Genomic DNA, 17,117 nt, shown 5'->3' on the forward strand with positions numbered 1-17,117 from the left:
AATGCTGGAGTAACTCAGCAGGTCAGGCAGCATCTCGGGAGAGAAGGAATGGGTGACGTTTCGGGTCGAGACCCTTCTTCAGACTGATGTCGGGGGTGGGACAAAGGAAGGATATAGGTGGAGACAGGAAGATAGAGGGAGATCTGGGAAGGAGGAGGGGAAGGGAGGGACAGAGGAGCTATCTGAAGTTGGAGAAGTCGACGTTCATACCACCGGGCCGCAAACTGCCCAGGCGAAATATGAGGTGCTGCTCCTCCAATTTCCGGCGGGCCTCACTATGGCACTGGAGGAGGCCCATGACAGAGAGGTCAGACTGGGAATGGGAGGGGGAGTTGAAGTGCTGGGCCACCGGGAGATCAGTGGCGTTAATGCGGACCGAGCGCAGGTGTTCAGCGAAGCGATCGCCGAGCCTGCGCTTGGTTTCGCCGATATAGATGAGTTGACATCTAGAGCAGCGGATGCAATAGATGAGGTTGGAGGAGGTGCAGGTGATAATGGATTGATAAATTATTTCACTCATCATTTCCCTTTAAATCAAGAGGTGTTGCCATTTTAATTCGTAAGGGTATACCATTTATACATACTTCCTCTATAGTTAACATTGAAGGTAGACATGTTATATTAGTGGGAGAACTATATTCCACAAAATTGATATTGGTGAATGTCTATGCACCAAATTTTGATAATCCGTTATTTAAAAAATATATATTTAATACCATTCCAGAATTTGGACAATATAACTTGATAATTGGAGGAGATTTAAATTGTACATTAGATCCTTATTTGGATAGATCGTCAACTCAAAGGAAAACAAAATCTAAGTCGTGTGAATTATTAAACTCTTATATAAATAGTGCAAATATAAAAGATGTTTGGAGAATTGAAAACCCTTCAGGCCGAGAGTATTCATTTTATTCACCAGTGCATAAAACTTACTCAAGAATTGACTATTTCTTGGTGGACTCCAAACTTATTCCTTATACGTATAATTCAAAATATCATATTATTATATCCGATCATGCCCCTTTAACATTTAGGGTAAAACTCCAAGGAGTAACGGGGAAACAGACCAATTGGAGATTTAATCCTCATATTTTAAATGAAACAGCATGTTATGACTATCTTAAATCGCAATTTGAAACTTTTTTTTACGCAAATGACCTCCCTGAAACACCTGCGTCCCTGCTTTGGGAAACATTTAAAGCGTTTGTGAGAGGATGTATTATTGCCTTTCAAGCGTCTCAAAACAAGAAGAAGCGGGTTGAACAACATGACCTAGAAAGTCAGATAAAACAGTTAGACATAACAAATGCCATCACTCCCTCTATTGAAATACATAATAAAATCGCAGCTCTCAAATATAAGTTAAATTATATACTCTCAGGTCATATTTTAAGGCTTTTGCAATATACTAAACAAAAACATTTTGAATTTGGAGATAAACCACAGAAATTGCTAGCACGTCAACTCCGTAAATTAGAAGATGATTCTACAATTCATAAAAATTAGATCAGAAAACGGAGATTTGCTTAAACTACCCAAGGATATTAATCAGAGATTTTTGCAATTTTATCAGACATTATATTCATCAAAAATAACAGATAGCTCTGCGCAGATGCAAAACTTTTTGCAGGAATGTAACCTCCCTGGTTTGAATGTGAGTGACAGAAATTTACTGGGCGCAGAAATAACTATGAAAGATGTTGAAGAGACTATTAAATCCATGAAAAATGGGAAGACTCCTGGCCCTGACGGCTTAAATAATGAATTTTATAAATTTTTTAGTGATTTGATCTCTCCACGTTTGCAAACTGTATATAGTCACGCCTTTAAACAACAGAGATTACCACAAACTCTGACTGAATCAACAATAATACTTATTCCTAAAAAAGATAAGGATTCTGAAGACCCTGGTTCGTACAGAGCGATAGCTCTTTTAAATACTGATCAGAAGATATTAGCGAAAATCTTAGCTCATAGATTAAGTCTAGTTATAGATAAATTGATACACCCCAATCAATCAGGCTTTATAGCTAAACGATATTCATTTTTCAATTTGAGACGCTTGTTCAATATAATATATTCAAATAGACTATTAAATGAAGATTTAGCAATCATTTCGCTAGATGCTGAAAAAGCATTTGATCAAGTAGAATGGCCCTATCTTTTCTCAGTGATGGAAAAATTTCAATTAGGTGAAATTTTTTGTTCATGGGTGAAACTTTTATATACATCCCCAACAGCTAGAATATTAACTAATCAAATACTGTCATCCAAATTTCATTTATTTAGGGGTTGTAGACAAGGATGCTCACTATCTCCGCTTCTATTTGCCCTTGTTATAGAACCACTTGCTGAGAGTATTAGATCAAATTCAGATATTCACGGTTATGACACTAAACATACAACCAATAAAATTTCTTTATATGCAGATGATGTATTAATATACATTACAAATCCAGAAATTAGCATTCCGAATTTATTAAATCTCATAACTCAATTTGGTTCATTTTCAGGTTATAGAATTAACTGGTACAAAAGTGAAATTATGCCAATAATGGAGCACAATCCGGCCATACCAACAATTTCCTTTTAAAATTGCCTATGAAAAGTTTAAATATCTTGGAATTTACGTGACTAGGAAATATACTTCTTTATTTAAATTAAATTTTCCTCCTTTACTTACTAAATTACACAGAAATATCCAATTTTGGAAAACACTTCCTATATCATTAGTTGGTCGTAGTAATGCTATAAAGATGATCTTTCTTCCACAGCTACTATACTTATTTCAAGCAATTCCAATCTATCTTCCAAAAAAGTTTTTTTTAAAAAATCGATTCAATTATTACTAATTTTATTTGGGACTACAAGACTCATAGAATAAATAAATAAATAAAAGACATCTATGTAAGTCTAAAACTAATGGAGGAATTGCCTTACCTAACTTCTTATTTTATTACTGGGCAGTTAATATTAAAAATATTGGATGACACTGATCAACAACCGGATTGGTTAAAGATGGAGAAAGAGGATTGTTTACCATTTGACATTGGTGCGATCCTCTTAGCTCCAATAAATTTAAATAAAAAAACATATGGAGGTAATCCGATTATACACAGTGTTATCCGTACCTGGAAACAATTAAAACTTACTTTAAAACTGAGTAAATTATCTGCTTTCCTCCCTATTGCGAATAATCCTTCTTTTAAACCGTCTGTTTTAGATAGAGGATTTGCTCAATGGAAAAGTTATGGAATTAAAAGGGAGGGAGACCTTATTCATAAGGGAACTTTTCTTTCTTTTCAGGATTTACAGCAGAAGTACGGATTACATGTTAATAATTATTTTAGATATTTACAACTTAGAGATTATGTAAAATTACACATGCAAGAATATAAATTTAGAGGCCCAGAAACTCTTGATGTATGCCTGAATCGACATTATAATTCAAATAAATTAATATCCTTTATTTATAATACTCTCTTAGATACTGACATTCCGTCATCAGAATCATATAGACGAGCATGGGAGGACGAACTGAACCAACTTATAATGCAAGATATATGGGATGAAAGTTTACAACATATACACCAATGTTCATTAAATACTAGACATTCCTTAATACAATTTAAAATAATACATAGATTACATCATTCGAAGACGAAATTAAATAGGATTTTTCCTAGTATCTCTCCTATTTGTGATAAATGTCAATTTCAAGAAGCTAATTTAACTCATACTTTCGTAACTTGCATAAAAATGCAAAATTTCTAGTTGGAGATTTTTAAAATAGTTTCTAAAGTTATCGATAACCAATTGGATATGGATCCAAAATTAATTATATTAGGATTATCAGAACATACTACAAACTTTACAACAAGTCAGGTACATTTTCTTGATTACAATTTAATAACTGCGAAAAAATTAATACTTAAATTTTGAAAAAACCAATTACCCCCACAATTAAAATGTGGACTACGGAAATGACAGAGACCCTGCATTTGGAAAAAATAAGATTTGCCTTAATTGACAAACCTGATTTATTTTTTAAAATATGGTCTCCATTTATTGAATTTTTAGAAAAGTAAATGGGTTTGACACAGGACTAAAATAAAAAATTTAAATTAAAAGTTGAAACTTGAGTTTAGGGTTGGATGTACAACTGTAGTTATTGTCTCCCGGATCTACCCCCTTTAATTTTTTACAGTTATACCTTTTTAAAAAAAAAATATTTTTTAAATTCTCTCTTCCCAATAGTTTATAGTTTTTTTTTCTCTTTCTTCTTTATTTTTTATTCTCGCTCTTTAACATTTTAAAAATTGAAGCTATGTAAGAACTTTGTAACAAATTTGTCTTTTATTTCTATCTGTACATATGCTTTTCAAAAATAAAATATATATTTTTTAAAAATTAAAAAAAAGAAGGGAAGCAGAAGCGTGACAATACTGCCCCATTTTAACCACTTGTTATTTGCAAGTGTGCAAGGGAAATTAACTTACTCGTAATGAATAATCGCTTTCCGGCGTAAACTGATCCATCCGATCCTGCCTTTTGTATTTTTTCTTCTCCGTGCTTTCATTCAAAATTTCTTCAGGGATTTTGATATCATACTTGTCACTATCAAAATCAAACTCTGGCTTTCCATCCTTGGTTCTAGAATTAACATTATCACCATGAAACCTTGAATACACAAACTTCAGTTTAAGCATTTCAAAGTTAGATGCAAAATGTTGGAGTCACTCGGCAAGGACAGGCAGCATCTCTGGAAGGAATGGGTGACGTCTCGGGTCGAGACCCTTCTTCAGACAGGTCTCGACCCGAAACGTCACCCATTCCTCTCAAGAGATGCTGCCTGTCCCGCTGAGTTACTCCAGCATTTTGTGTCTATCTTCGGTTTAAGCTAGCATCTGCAGTTTCTTCCTAAGCATTTTAAAGGCCAGGTTAACCAGACGTCTCTATCACACGTGAATGGCATGTCACGTATTTGCTTGACTAATCCATGAGATAGCTCTCCAAATTTAGATTGCAATCTGAGGCTTTTTCTGAATAAGATTTTTGCAAGGTTACATGGGCGGGAATGATTTTGTCATATCTGAATCTGGGTGCCAGTCAATGTTAGACAATCTCCCATTTAATCAAAACATTGAATGCTACAACTGAGTGCCTTACAACGCCAAGCGAAAGGTGTCCAATCCTATCTTTGCTCTTACCTCCTCACCGCAAAAATGCGTTACATGCATTTAAATTCATTCTTACCTTCTCATGTTCCAAATGATAATCCTTGTTCCTTTTCTTCCAGAGATAGCATCCAGTTCAGCAAGAAGCTCCTTTTCAGTGTTAAATAAAGAATGGGACAAAATTGCGGCCAAGCTTAATTGCATGCTTTTATTTAAAAGCTTTTGTGAGAACTGCATTAAGGAATAAAACCAAATTCAAATAAACATATTTTAGCCATGTCATGATTTTTTGTTTAAAATTCACGTGATTTTGTTACTTCACCTCGGATCAGATCCACTGCCCAACATTTCAAACAACTTTGAATATTAAAGAAGGAATATGAAATAATAGATGAAAATCGACAGCCTGAACCAAGACAAATCCTGACCCCTATTCCATCCATGGAGCTGCTTTCTTATACGAAGATAATCAACAATATATTTCTCAAATTCAAAATGCTTCACATGTAAATGAAAATAAACTACACCGAGAATAAAGTAGAAAATAACATCTCTCTTCAGCCCCATTTAACCTGGCTCAGAATGCAATGATCCAATCTTCCAAATGAATATAAATCTTAGTAACTTTGGCAAACTGTTCCGATTGAAGTGTAAATATTAAGAGAAATGTTCCAATACAATAAATATATAAAATTATAAATCAAAAAAATAAAATTCTTTAGCAGGTGCCTCAGACACAGCATGTTTATCAAAATTAGACATTGCAGATCTCCAATTCAGTAGGTCCCTTATCTCAGCTGGTCTCTGTGGCTGCAGAAATGAAAAAAATTGTTTCAGTTTCACTAAATTAGAGATGAATTAACTATCAAAAAATAATCTTCTAGCTTTTAATCACTTTTATTACAAAATCTCTACTTGGATCATGCAATATGATTGAATCACTTGTGGTTATTTCTTCACAAAATGCTGGAGTAACTCAGCAGGTCAGGCAGCATCTCAGGAGAGAAGGAACGGGCGGCGTTTCGGGTCTGAAGAAGGGTTTCGACCCGAAACGTCGCCAATTCCTTCTCTCCTGAGATGCTGCCTGACCCGCTGAGTTACTCCAGCATTTTGTGAATAAATACCTTCAATTTGTACCAGCATCTGCAGTTATTTTCTTGTACTATTGAATCACTTGTGGTGACCTGTGATGGAGGTGCAGAGATCCATCATTGTGCATGAAACCATAATAACAAGGACTCACATCTCTAAGATGAGGGAAAAGGAGGAGAAAACAGACAGGATTGAACTAAATAATAACGCCACTGTTTGTCTGATGTGCAAAGAAAACCGGAGACTATCAGCAATTTACGTTATGGTTGGTGGAATGAGAATTCATTTGCAGCATATGAATTCAGGTGTCATGTAGGTGTCAGGGGTTATGGGAAGAAGGCAGGAGATTGGGTTTGAGAGGGAGAGATAGATGTCATGATTGAATGGCGGAGTAGACGTGATGGGTCGAATGCTGTAGCACATTGTTCCCCAATCGTAAAACATCACAGATGTCAAATATGCACCAACAGTTGCTCCATATTTCCTAGCCACTAGTTAAGCACAGAAACAGCCCCACTCACCCACTCCACTGTAGGTGGGTACCAAGACAATCATAAAACAAATCCATGGAAAATACAATACCATAAACTTTGAAGAGTCTTTCAAATGAAGATAGCAGTTAAACAAAAGGATATTATTCCTGTAGGAAATAATTGGTACAATCACGTGTTCTGCTTTCACTGCTTTAAGGTAGGTCTGGGACAAGAAGCCTACACTACAGGTCTCTCCATCTTTTGTGAAAACTGCTGCATCTTTTCCCAACCTCATCGATCCAGACTTGAAACCATTGCCATAAAGTCCAACTGGAGCATGCCCCTTTATTGTAACCTTGTCACTGAATCCAAAGCTGGAAAGAAAAAACATGCTTTAAAATAGAAATATTTAAAAGGATTCATGTTACAATCTGCATTTACTTTTAATACTTTAAATAATAAGATTAGATAATCCCAAAACAATATACAATACAAACAAATCATTAAGTATTGCAGTGGAGGGTTGCAATGTTAATATCCTTAATGAAACAGAAATTGATGGTCAAAGAAGATATCAGCTGGTAAATTGTGTAATGCAAGTTTGCCAGATGGAAATAAATCTTGACAAGTGTGAGATAATTTACTATGAGGCATCAAATAAGGGTAGGACATATGCTGTGAATGGCAGGGCCCTGAAGAGTATTGAATAAAAAAGGGAACCTGGTGTACAAGTCCAAAGAAGCTGGAAGATGGCAGAAAAAAATACACAGATGCTGATTTGCCAAAAAAGATGTAAAGTGCTGGAGTAACTTAGTGGGTCAAGCTGCATCTCTGCAGAACGTGGATAGATGATGTTTTGGGTCAGGATCCATTTACAGAGTCTGAATTATTATCTACCTCATTGGTGACCCTCGGACTATCCTTGATCGGACTTTGCTGGCTTTACCTTGCACTAAATGTTATTCCCTTATCATGTATCTATACACTGTAAATGGCTCAACTGTAATTATGTATTGTCTTTCCGCTGATTGGATAGCACGCAACAATGGCTTTTCACTGTACCTTGGTACATGCGACAATAAACGAAACTGAAAAAAAGGGGGGCCAACCCAACATGTTCTCCAGACATGCTCCCTGATCCCCCTGAGTTACTCCCACACTTTGTGTCTGTGGACAGTAGCACAGGTTCATAGGTGGTGAAGGCATATACAGTCGATGCAAAACTTTATTAGCCGAGGCTTTCTGTAAATTGTAAAAAACCTTTATTGTCACTACACAAAGTACAGCGAAATTAAAGCAGTCCAGATGATGCAATCACACACAGCAGATAGTACAAAGGATAAACCTTTATCCATAACAAGCTAAACCTAATCTACTGAATTAAACAAACTGACCTCTAATACAATATAGACAAAACAATTACAATACGGTCGAGGCAGTGTACAGTGCAATCAAGACAGCAAGTTATTGCACAGCAATGAGAGCTAACATATTGCAAGTGCCGTTTAAAAAAAAAAGAAAAAGAAATAATGTAATTAAATATAAGGTGCGGTCGGTTGTAACATGTAATAAGTTTAGCAAATGTTAACAATATAAGTGCAGTAGAATGTAAACTTGTATTAAATTGAGGCTTATGTTTTCTGACAAGTAACTGACAGTGTTCCGATCAGTTCCGTTCCTTCCCTTCAGTTTTATGTGAGTGTCTGGCAGTGTTCAGCTCACGTATGACACTGGGGCAGAAACTGTTCTTGAGTCTATTAGTCCGTGATGTAATGGACCTGAACCGTCTACCAGAGGGCAGCAGTTGGAGCAGCTGATGACCAGGGTGGGAAGGATCCCTCAGGATGTTGGCTGCTCTGCTGAGGCAGCGGAGGGAGTAAAGTTCCTCTAGAGAGGGCAGTGGGCAACCAATGATTTTCTTTGCAGAGTTGATGACCCTCTGAAGGGCTTTCTTGTTTGCCTCTGAGCTGCTGGTGTACCACATAGAAATACAGTATGTCAGCACACTCTCGATGGTGCAACGGTAGAAAGTCACTAGCAGCTGCTCTTGCAGGTTGTTCTTCCTGAGGATCCTCAGAAAGTAGAGCCGCTGCTGTGCCTTTTTGACTGCCGCTATGGTGTTTGTGGTCCAGGAGAGATCCTCAGCAATATGCGTGCCCAGGAACTTGAAGGCAGGGACCCTTTCCACACAAACCCCGCTGATATGCAGTGAGCAAAACAAAATTGGTACAATCTCATAAAGCATTCGATAGACCACAGGAGGAATATTGTGTGGAATCCTAGTCGTCACACTACAGGAAGGGAAGGATATAACTGCACCAGAGAAAGTGCAGAAGAGAATCACACAGATGTTGCCTGGAATGGAATCCATTAGTCATGTGGATAAACTGGGTTTATTTTCCTTTGAGCTGAGGCAGCTTGGTGTAACCCAATAGAGGTATACAAATTTATGTCAGGCAGAGATAGGATAGCTCCAAAGAAACTTTTCCCCACGACAGAGGCATCTCAAAGGGAATAGGTTTAAGGTGATTTTAAGGTGATAATAAGAGACGTGAGGGAGAACTCTTTCACCCAGAGGGTAGGTGAAGTCTACCTGTATTGCCTGAGATGGTAGGGGAAGCAAGTACTCTCACATATTTAAGAAACATCCAGATAACCATTTCAACATAGAATTGCCTTTACATTGCATCATAGAAGTGCAGCTTTACACTGTACACGCAGGTCTGACAGCAATTCTCTCAAAAGCAACAGGTTTTCTGCCTTTCTAAAGTAAAAAGCCACACAAAGCATTCCAATATCCCAACAACACTCTTGCAAAGATCTAGCGGCAATTTATAACCAACAGACAACTTACCTTAACATTTTGTGCAACTTGTCATAATTCATTCCCTGGCCATTATCAAGGAATATCAAGCAAATATGTTCTTTTATCGTGGTCTTATCAATCCACAATTGTTTTGCGTTTACATCAGGATCATACGCATTATCTAAAAAGCAAAACAAGAGCAATATGAATAGAAATATGGTAATATAAATCCATTTTGCAGGTCATTTAATCACAAGCTCTAATTTTTCCAAGAAACCATTCACTTTGCACAAAGATTTAGAATAATTTTGTTAATGACCTCTCACTTGTGAAAAATGGATGAACGTTCAACTGTAAGACTACGTGCAGTCTGATCGATACAATAATGTATTATACCAATGTGCTTAAAAAAACCCCAAGAAATAACTTATTTCCATGAGAATCAAGGAATATTAGAAATAGAATCACAGGTTACATGTGTAAAGGAGGAAGGGAATCCAAGGGTTAATGCGTATGTGACAGGGGAGATGCATGATGAAATATGATGTATTTAGATTACATTCTGTAGAAATTTGTTGGTTTATCTTAAGTTGCAAGCTAAGGACTAACAGAGGGTGCTGTTAAACCACAAAGGAGAAAAAAGATCGAAGAACAGGGGACTGATAAGCAGGCATGTGAGTGAGCTCAAAAAAAAGAAAAGATCCGAGCTCTTGCATACAACGGGGGTCAAAAGTTTACACACAAAATTACCAGTTTCAAGCCTCTTTTAGTGCATTTCAAAGTAAAAACAGACATTACAAAATAATGTGAATATGTCACTGTACACTAATAACATTTTGAAGGAAATTTGCACATTAAGTGATAATCAACCCAAAAAGGTGGTAATTGGCTTTTCTGCTGTTTTATATTTTAACCCCGTCTTAATTAATTTAGTTATATAATCTTGCACTTAAATTTAATATTTACTCATTACAGTTCCACCACTGATTTTCTGGCACTCTTGGTTCCAGAGCTTTGCTGGTTTATCCAGCAGGCCAAGGAAGACGGCTATGAGGATAGATTTGCTGGCTCCAGCTGGGCTGGAGTTCCAGAGCCCGGCCACAGGTTGCCCAGAGTAGGGGAATCAAGAACCAGAGGACATAGGCTTAAGGTGAAGGGGAAAAGATTTAATAGAAATCTGAAGGGTGACCTTTTCACACAAAGGGTGGTGTGGATGTATGGAACAAGGTTTCAAGGTCAGGTTATTGTCACATGTACCAGTTAAGGTACATTTGAGTTGCCATACTAAGTGAAAAGCAACAAGGCACACCACCACATAAAAGTTAACATAAACAACCACCAGTGGATTCCACATTCCTCACTGTGATGGAAGGCAATAAAGTTCAATCATCTTCCTCTTTGTTCTCCCGCGGTCGGGGCAGTCAATCCATCCGCAGTCGGGGCGATCAAAGCCCCTGCAGGCGACTATCGAAGCCCCCGTTGGGGTGATCGAAACTCCCGTCTCGGGGCGGTTGAAATACTCCGCGGCATGGAGCTCCCGAGTCGGCCTCGTCTTGCCAGAGACCGTGGGCTTCACGATGTTAAAGTCCACAGGCCCCGCGTTCGGAGCTTCGATCCCCGGCAAAGGGATCGCAAGCTCCGCGATGTTAAAGTCCCGCAGACTCCCACGGTTTGGAGTGTCGTGTCGGTCTCCAGGAAAGACCGCCAACTCCACCATGTTAGGCCGCAGTGGGGACGGAGATATGATACGTAAAAAAATTTTAAAATTGTTTCTTCGTCGAGGTAACAAGCTGCCAGATGAGGTAGTTAAAGCAGGGACTATCGCAACATTTAAGAAACATTTAGACAGGTACATGAATAGGATATGTTTGGAGGGATACGGGCCAAACGAGGGTAGGTAGGACTAGTGTACATGAGTGGACATGTTGGCCGGTGTGGGCAACTTGGCTTGTCGGGCCAGTTTCCACGCTGTACACTCCATGACTAATTGGATAACAGGACTGAGAGATTAAGGAACATTACATTTGTATTATGTGGGCCGAATTAGTTGGGACACCAAATTAGCTGTCTGACCCAGAGATGCTGTCTGACCCAGAGTTACTCCAGCATTTTGTGTCTACCTTCAGTGTAAACCAACATCTGCAGTTCACAAGCTGTCTGGCCCGCTGAGTTACTCCAGCTTTTTGTGTCTATCTGCAATTTTCTATAATCCGCGTTATTTAGGAATGGATCAGGTTACTGCCGAGGTACCTGTACACGAGACAATATACATCTCAGAGCTTTCTAGGGGCACATACAAGAAATTCACTTCCAAAATTGCTTCAGTTTGTGATGTTGCTACCAAGAACATTGGGCACTAAATAAACTTTCCAGTTTAGAAAACACTTGAGCTTTGAGCATGTAAAGATACTCAACATGCCAAATATTCAATACAACTGAACACCTTAAAACCATTCCAACTCATAATGGGAGGTTAATACAAATGGAAGATCCTATAACTGTACACTATTATTTAACTGACAACATTCCAACCCAGGGAAATAGGCCGCGGGATTTTTCTCTGCTCGGCGGGGGCTTCAATGTCGGGAGCCACGACCGCTCCGACGTGCAGCAGCAGCGTCTTCGCCCGCCCCGGGGACCTTGGGTCAGCCCGCTGCGGACCTTTCACCGTCCGGCGCGGCCTGGAACGTGGCAACCTCAACAGCCTGACCGCGGGAGAAGACGGCAAGGGAAGAGAAAAGACATTCTGGCCTTCCATCACAGTGAGGAGTGGACTGGAGGAGACTCACTGTGATGGATGTTTCTTTTTTTTGTCTTTTGTGTTGGTTGGGGTTGTGTAATTGCTTATTTTATTGCTCTTATTGTTGGACTGTGGGTGACGAAATCTCGTCCAAAAAACTTGTTTTTTGGATGACAAATAAAGATATGCTGAATCCTGGTGAATATCCTTGGCAATCTCTCCCATGCATTCTTCTAATAGGCAACCAGAATTGTACACAGTACTTCAGCTATGCCCCAACCTTTTTTGTCTAAAATATAAATGTACCATAACATTCACGCAATTATATTCTGTACGTTAACTAATAAAGGAAGCTTCTTCACCATCTTATCTACTTGTGGTAACACCTTCGAGGATCCACAGAACTGCACAGCAAATCCCTTCTTTCCTCAATACTCTCTTGGACTCTCATTCATTGCGCATGTCCGAACAAGTCCTTCCCAAGCGCAGAGTCCATGCACTTATTAGGATTGCATTCAATCTATCATTGATCTCTTTATTTTAACAACAAAATGACTGGGAATTTGTGGAAGTTAGGTCAGAGGAGTTTTTGATAACCTCAGGGTTCTAGAAATACGAGGCTTGTGGTAACAAAGGCATGGTTAAAAGTTATAACGAGTGAATTAAACCTGGCAACTACAGAAGAAAAAAGTAGGAAATGTCATAAATGGTGTTAAAAGATCAACTCATGTTCAAATCAACCTCCATAAATTAGAGACAGTTTTAATATCAGAACTGAAATAGACCTGTAATTCTCTATCCATTTAGTTCATTTTGCATTCAATATACAAAATGTACAATGTACAAGATATAGACAATAGGTGCAGGAGTAGGTCATTCGAGCCAGCACCGCCATTCAATGTGATCATGGATGATCATTCTCAATCAGAACCCCGTTCCTGCCTTCTCCCCATACCCCCTGACTCCGCTATCCTTAAGAGCTCTATCTAGCTCTCTCTTGAATGCATTCAGAGAATTGGCCTCCACTGCCTTCTGAGGAATTTATGAGCATGTAACCAAAAACGAAACTGAAAGCCTCAAACATTCTCATCATATATTTTACATAACTGCTTCAAACAACTCAGAAGATCACATCCAAAGGAAACAAAATTTTCAATTGCTTTGGCAACACAAATCAATTCCGAGCAAATCTGTTAATAACTTACACACCAGATCAAACACGATTTGAGTGACTTGATCCCTTGGAGCAAGAACACATTATCAGCAACTCCATTTTGTCATATCTGCCTCCACCACAGCCCCTGGTGGTGCAGTCTAGGCACCCACTGCCTTCTCTGTACAAAATGTGTCTCAACATCTTTAAACGTTGCCCATCTCACCATGGAGCTATGCCCCCATGTCTTTGGCATTCCCCTTCCAGGTGCAAAGTTCTCACTGTCTGGCCTATCTATGCCTCTCATAATTGTATAAACTTTTATCAGGTCTCCCTTCAGCCTGTGATGTTCCAGAGAAAATAGTTGCTTAATTTTTTTTAAAATCCTGATTATTTTCACTATATAGAACACCATGTGTTGGAGTGACTCAGTGGGTCAGGCAGCATCTCTGGAGGACATGGATAGGTAACATTTCAGGTTAGGACCCTTCAAAACTGAAGAAGGATCCCAAACTGAACCATCACCTATCCTTGTCCTCTGCACATTCCAAAAAAAAACCCAACGTGCTGGGGCAACTCAGCGTGACAGCAGCATCTCTGCCTGACCAGCTGAGTTACTCCAGCACATTGTGTCTTTTTTTGTACACCAACATCTGCAGTACCTTGTTTTCTCGACAGATACTGCCTGGCCCGCTGAGTTACTCCAGCACCGGGTGTCTTTTTTTGTATTTCAGCAGCTGCAGATCCCTCTTTATTCCAGATGCTGCCTGACCCGCTGAGTTACTCCTGAACTTAGTCAGAGCGTTCATCCCATGTCCCTCCAAACCTGTCCTATTCATGTACTTATCTAAATGTTTCTTAAAAGTTGTGATAGTACCTGCTTCAACTCCCTCCTCTGGCAGCTCATTCATACATCTACCACCCTTATGTGAAAACGTCACCCCTCAGATTCCTATTAAATCTTTCCCCCCTCAAGTTAAACCCATGTACTCTGGTTCTCAATTCCCCTATTCTGGGCAAGAGGCTCTGTGCATCTATTCCTCTCATGATTTTATGCACATCTATCCTGATTTTGCACATCTTTTGCACATGATTTTATGGACATCTATCCTCATCTTCCTGTGGTCTAAGACATAGATCCCTAGACTGCTTAATATCTCCCTGTAGATCAGGCTCCGAGTCCTGGCAACATCCTTGTAAGTCTTCTCTTCACCCTTTCCAGCTTGACAACATCTTTCCTATAACATGGTGTCCAAAACTGAACGCAATACTTTAATTTAAGCCAGATGATTCCCCCAGCTGCTGTTCCTTGTGCCTGTCTTTTCACTTTATCTCGGTATACGTGACAATAACAAACCAAGAGCAATACTAAAGGGTAGTGACAGCACGAGGGAGAGAGGAAGGAGGGAGGGAGACGGGGAAGGAGGGAGGGAGACGGGGAAGGAGCGAGAGAGAGAAGGGGAAGGAGCGAGAGAGAGAGAGAAGGGGAAGGAGGGAGCGAGAGAGAAGGGGAAGGAGGGGGAGAGAGAGAGAGAGAGAAGGGGAAGGAGGGAGAGAGAGGGGAAGGAGGGAGAGAGAGGGGAAGGAGGGAGAGAGAGGGGAAGGAGGGAGAGAGAGAGAGAAGGGGAAGGAGGGAGAGAGAGAGAGAAGGGGAAGGAGAGAGAGAAGGGGAAGGAGGGAGAGAGAGAGAGAGAGAGAAGAGGAGGGAGAGAGAGAGAAGGAGAGAGAGAAGAGGAGGGAGAGAGAAGGGGAAGGAGGGAGAGAGAGAGAGAAGGGGAAGGAGGGAGAGAAGGGGAAGGTAAGGAGGGAGAGAAGGGGAAGGTAAGGAGGGAGAGAAGGGGAAGGTAAGGAGGGAGAGAGAGGGGAAGGTAAGGAGGGAGAGAGAGGGGAAGGAGGGAGAGAGGGGGGGAAGGAGGGAGAGAGGGAAAGGGGGAGAGGGGGAAGGAAGGAGAGGGGGAAGGAAGGAGAGGGGGAAGGAGGGAGAGGGGAAGGAGGGAGAGAGAGGGGGAAGGAGGGAGAGAGAGAGAAGGAGGGAGAGAGATGGGGGAGGAGGGAGAGAGAGGGGAAGGAGGGAGAGAGAGAGAGGGGAAGGAGGGAGAGAGAGAGAAGGGGAAGGAGGGAGAGAGAGAGAAGGGGAAGGAGGGAGAGAGAGGGGAAGGAGAGAGAGGGGGAAGGAGGGAGAGAGAAGGGGAAGGAGGGAGAGAGAGGGGGAAGGAGGGAGAGAGAGGGGGAAGGAGGGAGAGAGAGAGGGGGAAGGAGAGAGAGAGAGAGGGGGTAAGGAGGGAGAGAGAGGGGAAGGAGGGAGAGAGAGGGGGAAGGAGGCAGAGAGAGGGGGAAGGAGGGAGAGAGAGGGGGAAGGAGGGAGAGAGAGGGGAAGGAGGGAGAGAGAGGGGAATGAGAGAGGAGAGGGTAAACAGCCTTGTTTAACTGATATAAACTAAAGTTGAAGCAACAGCCCACGCACAGTCTGGGGACTGACACACACTCACCTATTAGCTCTGCCACGGCACTGAAGGGCCAAGTATGGCTGGTGGAGTTGGTGTGGAGGAAGTTGGGGCTCAACTGTTTGAATAAACACAAGAGAGGAGATGGTTAGGGGCAGAAGGAGAAGTCGGTGGAGGAGGCGGCGGGGGGTCTGAGCCGAGGCCACTCACTGCGCTGAGGGGGATCCCCTCCTGGCCCGGTAATCCAGTGGCAGTGGGCAGCAAGGCTGCAGCCATCTTGTCCCTGTCAGCTCTTCTCCCGCCCATGAGGACGAGTCGGGACGGAAGAAAGGAGAAGGGTCGCTGCCGCTCTCGGGAACGCAGCCTCTGATCGTCGGACCGTCAGACTGTCTTTACTTTCGCTTCCCCAAAGCCCGCCTTTTCGCCCCCTGCCGTCCCGCCCTCCTTCCCGCCCACTGCCCGCCCTCCGCCCCCTGCCCTCCGCCCCCTGCCCCCCCTGCCCTCCGCCCCCTGCCGTCCGCCCTCCTTCCCGCCCACTGCCCGCCCTCCGCCCCCTGCCCGCCCTCCTTCCCGCCCACTGCCCGCCCTCCGCCCCCTGCCCGCCCTCCGCCCCCTGCCCTCCGCCCCCTGCCGTCCGCCCTCCTTCCCGCCCACTGCCCGCCCTCCGCCCCCTGCCCGCCCTCCTTCCCGCCCACTGCCCGCCCTCTCGCCCCCTGCCGTCCGCCATCCTTCCCGCCCACTGTCCGCCCGCCCTTTCGCACCCTGCCGTCCGTCCGCCCTCCTTCCCGCCCACTGCCCGCCTTCACTTTCCCTTGACGACGCCAATATCCGCCCGGCAGCAGCCGCTGGACAGCGGGGTCAGTGTGAGGGTGGGGTGGGTCTGTGAGGGAGGGGTGGGTCTGTGTGAGGGAGGGTCTGTGTGAGGGAGGGTCTGTGTGGGGGTGGGGTGGGTCTGTGTGGGGGTGGGGTGGGTCTGTGTGGGGGTGGGGTGGGTCTGTGTGAGGGTGGGTCTGTGTGGGGGTGGGGTGGGTCTGTGTGAGGGAGGGTCTGTGTGGGGGTGGGGTGGGTCTGTGTGGGGGTGGGGTGGGTCTGTGTGAGGGTGGGTCTGTGTGGGGGTGGGGTGGGTCTGTGTGAGGGAGGGTCTGTGTGGGGGTGGGGTGGGTCTGTGTGAGGGTGGGTCTGTGGGGGTGGGGTGGGTCTGTGAGGGAGGGGTGGGTCTGTGAGGGAGG

At 42.3% G+C, this 17,117-nt stretch overlaps 1 protein-coding gene across 1 annotated transcript in view; it reads right to left on the reverse strand.

Annotated features, from left to right (window-relative positions):
- morc3a (MORC family CW-type zinc finger 3a) overlaps positions 1-16,261 on the reverse strand; it is a 47,844-nt gene extending 31,583 nt beyond the window's left edge. Inside the window, exons 1-6 of the mRNA XM_078409687.1 lie at positions 16,099-16,261; positions 15,934-16,006; positions 9,600-9,732; positions 6,908-7,119; positions 5,260-5,410; positions 4,503-4,656 (exon numbers count right to left, since the gene is read on the reverse strand). Of these exons, the coding sequence (XP_078265813.1) occupies positions 4,503-4,656; positions 5,260-5,410; positions 6,908-7,119; positions 9,600-9,732; positions 15,934-16,006; positions 16,099-16,194 (819 nt within the window). The 5' untranslated portion in view covers positions 16,195-16,261. The remainder of the gene's footprint in view (positions 1-4,502; positions 4,657-5,259; positions 5,411-6,907; positions 7,120-9,599; positions 9,733-15,933; positions 16,007-16,098) is intronic.
- Between the last annotated feature and the right edge of the window lie 856 nt (positions 16,262-17,117).

This window comes from Rhinoraja longicauda, chromosome 12 (assembly GCF_053455715.1).
Source record: "Rhinoraja longicauda isolate Sanriku21f chromosome 12, sRhiLon1.1, whole genome shotgun sequence".
Taxonomy (NCBI): Eukaryota; Metazoa; Chordata; class Chondrichthyes; order Rajiformes; family Arhynchobatidae; genus Rhinoraja; species Rhinoraja longicauda.